General features: G+C 48.6%; 1 protein-coding gene across 1 annotated transcript in view; it reads right to left on the bottom strand.

The window, feature by feature from the left end:
• TNFRSF8 (TNF receptor superfamily member 8) overlaps positions 1-5,964 on the bottom strand; it is a 72,565-nt gene that overhangs the window by 40,287 nt on the left and 26,314 nt on the right. The window contains exons 4-5 of the mRNA XM_007942669.1: positions 2,844-2,937; positions 2,315-2,466 (exon numbers count right to left, since the gene is read on the bottom strand). Of these exons, the coding sequence (XP_007940860.1) occupies positions 2,315-2,466; positions 2,844-2,937 (246 nt within the window). The remainder of the gene's footprint in view (positions 1-2,314; positions 2,467-2,843; positions 2,938-5,964) is intronic.

Here is a 5,964-nt window from a genome sequence, read left to right as displayed (position 1 = left end):
CTGCTGCTAGCCCCAGCCTCATTGCCCCCAGGCTCCTCGGAGCCCAGTCACCCTGGCCTAGGTCAATTTAGCCAAGGATGGTACTTCCTCTGACTACTTGCCCTGTTCCCCTGCCTGAAACACCCTCCCCTCCCCTCTCTGCCTGGTTCCCTCCTGGGCATTCCTCATTTAAAAAAAAAAAAAATGGAGAGAGAGATTGCCTACAGAGCAAAGCACTACAGTGGGTGTGCTGACAGAGTGGGGTGCCTCCATGCTGACCCACAGAGCAAGAGAGCTGAGGGTGTTTGGCCCGAGGCTCACTGGCAGAGTGGGCTGGCTCCAAGCACATTCTGAAGGAGCTAAAGAGCTTTGTGACACTCACTTGCTGAAGGCTGGGCCAAGGGGCTGACCAAGGGAGTGAGGGTCAGAGAGTCAGAGAAAGGCCTGCCTGAGGACATGGCTAAGAAGAAGGTGTCCTGACCAAAGAACTGTGTCATGAGCTGTTCCAGATCTTGAATTGTAACCTAATAAACTTCCCTAACAAACTCAAAAAAAAAAAAAACATGGCAGTCAAGTCGGTTACAACTCATGGCAATGCCATGTGTTTCAGAATAGAGTTTGCTCTGTAACTTTTCTTACTGTAATCGCAGGACTGTCTCTCACGGGACTACTAGAAGAGTTTGAACTGCCAGTCTTTCAGTTAGTAGTCTAGTGCTTAACCCTTTCCGCCACCCAGGGACTCCTACATATTCCTTATGTTGTTATCAGGTGCCATCAAGCCAGCTCCGACTCATAGCAACCCTATGTATAACAGAATGAAATGCCCAATTCTGCACCAGCCTCACAATCCTTTCTATGCCAGAGCCCATCGTTGTAGCCACTGTGTCAGTCCATCTTGTTGAGGGCCTTAGGCTGTTGTTGTTGTTGTTGTTAGGTGCCGTCGAGTCCAGTCTGACTCATAGCGACCCTATGTACAACAGAACGAAACACTGCCCACTCCTGTGTCAGCCTCACAATCCTTGCATAAGCTATTCATAAGGTTTTTACTGGCCAATTCTTGGAGAAGTGGATGGCCCCTTCCTTCTTCCAAGTCAGTCTCAGTCTGGAAGTTCTGCTGAAACCTGTCCACCATGGGTGCCCCTGCTGGTATTTGAAATACCAGTGGCATAGCCTCCAGCCTCACAGCAACATGCAAGCCACCACAGTATGACAAATTGACAGATGAGTGGTGGAGAGGGCCTTATAGTTCTGTTCAAATATCACTCCCAGCCCATCAGTCCTATCCACCCCCACAACACAAAGAGTTGTATCTTCTCCCAGAAGTCTATCCTACAGCACTTATCACTGTCATGATTTTAAAACTACTACTTAAAAGAGTGTCTGTTCTAAAGCCTGTCTGACCTGCCCCCACTTTAAGCACCATGAAAGCAGAATAGGAACTGACCCACCAGCACCTACCACAGTGCCTGGTACACAGTTGCTCTCAAAAATGTTGCTGAATGAATATACAGTACTGAGTTGTCAGTGAAAGCAAACATGGGTATAGGGACGGATAGATGGGTGAACAGGCTGAACAATTGGGTGTGTCTAAATGGAGAGTGTATCCAAGATCATATACGGGGTTGGCAGACAATGGGCCTATAAGGTCATGTGAATGATGTAGGAGATCCTGCATAAAGAGGGAGAACAAAGTGGTACAAAACTCAAAATTGTTTGGGAAGAAAAAAAAAAAAAAAAAAGAAGGTGGGGACCAGGTTTGCTGGTCCAATGGAGCCTGGTGTAACCACTGAGACTATGGCCCCTAGCTGCCCTTCAGGTCTGGAATTGAACCCACAACTGTGGTTTCCAGCCAAACAAAGTACAGGCATGTGAGTTAAACATTTACCTCAAGTAGACACACGCCCTGGAGAGAACAATCAAGGGAGAAGGAAGGGCTGCTTATGCACAGGGAGATAGCTCAGGGTGCAGAAGAGTATGAAGGGTTGGACACTGGGAGGAGGTAACTATGGGGAGGAAGTGGGAGGGGAGCTGCTGCATTGTAAATTTTGGTCAATGACATGAGACAAAGTATATGTGAACTGCTGTATGAAAAGTGAATTTACTCTGTAAATCTTCACCCAAATCCTAATAATAAAAAATAAAAAAATGTTGCTGAATGAACAGGTCCTTCCATTGTCTACCATGAACCCCAGGAGATCAGACCTTAAGACCCTCCTGTCTGCCCCTTGGAAAAGAGCACAGCCTGGTGCCCACAGCTCCATGCCCACCACATACTGTCACAACCAATCAGACACTATTGTCCTAGACAACAATTCACAGCTCACAGAAAGATTACCTGGATCTGGGCTGGGCTTTCCACCAGAGGAGGGAGAGTGGGGAGGCCTCATTGGTTTGGAAGCATCTTCCGGGGTACGGACTGGGCTTTCTCTGAATGGCGTGGTCCTGGCCCTGGAGGTTAGGATGAACATGGCCTTGGAGGTGGTGCCTCTGGGGAAGAAGCTGAGATGAGACTGAAGATCGAGACCATTCTCCTGATGGGGCAAGGGAGGCCTGTACTCAAGGGTAACAGTGTCTACAGAGAGGGGCCCCCAGGCCCTCTGCCCCTGCCTCCACAAGCCCACTGTAGGCTCCTCAGGAGCCAGGGCTGTGTTTTCTCAGCCTCTGGGTCTTGCGAGTGCCCATGGTAGGGCTGGCCCACAGTGGGCCTCAGGTGAGTTGTGTGACGGCAGAGAAACACCCCGAGGTCCCCATACCCTGAATACCCTGGGCCATCTGCACCTCCTGCCCAGCTGTGCCCTGGGATTGGGGCAGCTCCACTGAAGGTCAGCTGGAGAAGGGAGGAGGGAAGAGGTCTGGGGAATCACCTGGCAGACGCCTTGCAGTTCTCTGGGCTGGTGCTGCAGTCAGTGCGAGTCCCCAGGGGAGCTGGCTGACAGACAGTGTCCTGCTTGGCTGTGCCTGCAGGGGGACAGCAATGTCCTCAGAAATGGGGTCAAAGAGCCTGAAGTCTCCAGGAGTAAACCTTCCACCCCACAAAGCAGAGTCAGGGACAGGGCACAGTGGCCACCTGGTGTTCATGCCTGTAAGTACCCATTCCTTTTTTGGGGTGAAGCAGCTTGCTTTTCCCTGGGGAAGTACTCTCCCCCTCATCTCAGTGTCTGTGATTAGGAACTGGGACTGGACCCCTTCTAGGAGGAGCCACATGACCAGGCTGGACCAATCCACATTCCACTCCTCGGGCCACATGGGCCGGATCTCTAAGCCTCAGTTTCCTCCTTTGTAAAATGGTTATAATAACACATGCTTCCTAAGGTTGTCGTCAGGATAAACAGCCTTGTGTCTACCCACTGTGGGCCACATAGCAAACAGTCAATAAATATCATGACCTTGTCCCCATCTGGACATCTGTCCCATCCTTTAGAAAATGACCCACGTGTACTAGGAGATGATCTGAAGGTTTCATGGGGGCAGGGTACAGCTATCTGACCTCTCCTGTGTATCTGCAGCATGGTGGACTCACAGGTTCAAATCCTGACTGGTGTTCAAATCCAGGCTACGCTGTTCCCTGCTCTGTGCTCTTGGGCAATTGATCTACCTTCTCTGGATCTCATTTCCTCAGTGTTCAATCAGGCCAGTCCTGGGTCCCTTATCAAGTGCTGAGCCTGTGATAGTTCTCAACGTGTGCCTTAACTACAAGCTGAATATGAAGCAGAAACTACTTTCCATTTGATAGTTAGGGAAACTGAGGCCCAGAGAGTTGCCCTGCAGAGGCTCCACAGGAGAATCCAGAATTGAAGCTGGGTTTGGCAGCCAAAATTTGGAACAATTCTAAAGCAGCACTGTCCAATAGAAATGTGATGCAAATCACATATATAATTTTAAATATTCTAGTAGCTCTGGTGGCATAGTGCCTGAGGCATTTGACTGCTTACCAGAAGGTTGGTGGTTCAAACCCACCAGCTGCTCTGCAGAAAGAAGATGGGGTAATCTATTTCCGTAAAGATTTACTGCCTCAGAAACCCAATAGGGGTCACTATGAGTCAGAACCAACTCAATGGCAGTGAGGATTTTTTGTTTTTTAGTAGCCACATTAAAGAAAAAAAGCAAAAAGAAACAGTGAAATTAATTTCAATGTATACTTATTTAACCCAATGTATCCAAAATATTATCGTCAATATGTGATCAATATAAAAAAGTTATTGAGCTGTTTGATGTTATTTTTTCATGCTAACTTGAAATCCAATGCTAACTTTATACTTATGACTCATTCATAGTGACCCTATGTGACAGTGGAACTGCCTCACAGGCTGTTTATGGAAGCAGATGGCCAGGTCCTTCTCCTGCAGAGTCAGTGGGTGAGTTAGACTCACATTTCAAATGCTCAGTAGCCACATGTGATACATTAAGTTCCAAACTTAATGCCTCATAGGGCAAGTTAAAGTACCAGACTGGACAGCGCCAGCAAGCGGCAGACAAGGGAGGTCTCTGGCGCCACCATGTGGCAGTCACAGGAACACCTCCCAGAGAGCCTCTCCAGCCAGAACCTGGTCCACACGCCCTGTGTATAACAACAGAACTAGAGGCTATTTTTCACAGAGACACAAGAATTTCTGACATGGAAAGACCCCTAAAGGTCGTCTAGTCATACGTCCTCGTTTTACAGGTGGGGAGGGAGACTGAGGCCCATAAAGGGGAAGGCGCATGCCCCATAGACACAAAGCTATGCAAAAACCCAGGTATGACACCGTCTTGAGCCCTTTCTACTCAACCACCCTGCCCCTCTCCTGGGTGAAGGGTGTCTGTGTGCCTCTTAACAAAGTGCTGTTCTGTGACCCAGGGAGAATTTGGTCTGATTGAAAGGAACCACCCAACCCCAGCTCTGATATCCCCCTAGGTGCCCCCTCTTTCATTCAACAGTTATTTACTGGGAGCATATTCAGTCCTGGCATTGGATGAGGCAGTGGGGAGATGACATGGGGACAATGGCCTGGTCTTACCCTCATGGAGCTCACAGCCTCAGCAGGGACATAAGCAATATCCAAAGACACAGACAGAGGGGACTTGATGAAAGACCATCATGAGAGATGGGCCCTAGTGAGAGGTGAGGGCAGCCCCCTTGAGCAGTGATGTGTGGACAGCGAGCTCAAAGCTGAGTAAACCAGGAAACCAACTGCTGTCAAACCAATTCTACTCATTGCGCCCCCGTGTGTGTCAGAGTAGAACTGTGCTCCACAGGGTTTCAATGGCTGGTTTCAGGAATCCCTGGTGGTGCAATGGTTAAGCGCTTGGCTGCTAAATGAAAGGCTCGTAGTTTAAAGCCACCCAGCAACTCCACAGAAGAAAGGCCTGGCGATCTTTTCCCATAAAGATTTAAATTTAAAAAAAAAAAAAACTGAGCAAGCTTCCAGGACAGAGTAAAACTACCCCATCAAGTTTTTTAGTCTGTCAATATTTATGGAATCAAACTGCCACATCTTTCTCCCATGGAGCAGCTAGTGGGTTCAAACCATTATCCTTTTGGTTAACAGCTAAATGTTTAATCACTGTGCTGCTAGGGCTCCTTTTACATAAAGATTACAACCCAGAAAACCCTGTGGGGAAGTTCTACTCTGTCACATCAGTCGAAATCAACTTGATATGAGTTGGAACCAACTTGATGGCATCTAACAATAGATTCCAGGCTTTTCTTCCAAGGCATTCCTGAGTGGACTTAAGCCACTAACCTTCTGGTTAGCAGACAAGCACAGGAACCATTTGCACCACCCAGGAAACAGCACGTGCAAAGGCCCGGTGGGAAGGGGCAGCATGGCACGCTCATGGAGCAGAGAGAGGAGCAGAGAAGCTGCAGCGTGGGAATGAGGGTCAGCGCTGAGAGCTGAGACCAGAGGATACACTACACGTGGGACATGTTAAGAACAGCGTCCTTGAGACTTCCACTTCTGGGAAGATGAATTAAACTAACTTTTCCATATTCCTCTCACTTTA

Source organism: Orycteropus afer, unplaced genomic scaffold (genome assembly GCF_000298275.1).
Source record: "Orycteropus afer afer isolate SDZICR_OR568_19922 unplaced genomic scaffold, OryAfe1.0 scaffold00094, whole genome shotgun sequence".
Lineage (NCBI taxonomy): Eukaryota > Metazoa > Chordata > Mammalia > Tubulidentata > Orycteropodidae > Orycteropus > Orycteropus afer.
This window is presented reverse-complemented; position numbering and strand designations above follow the sequence as displayed.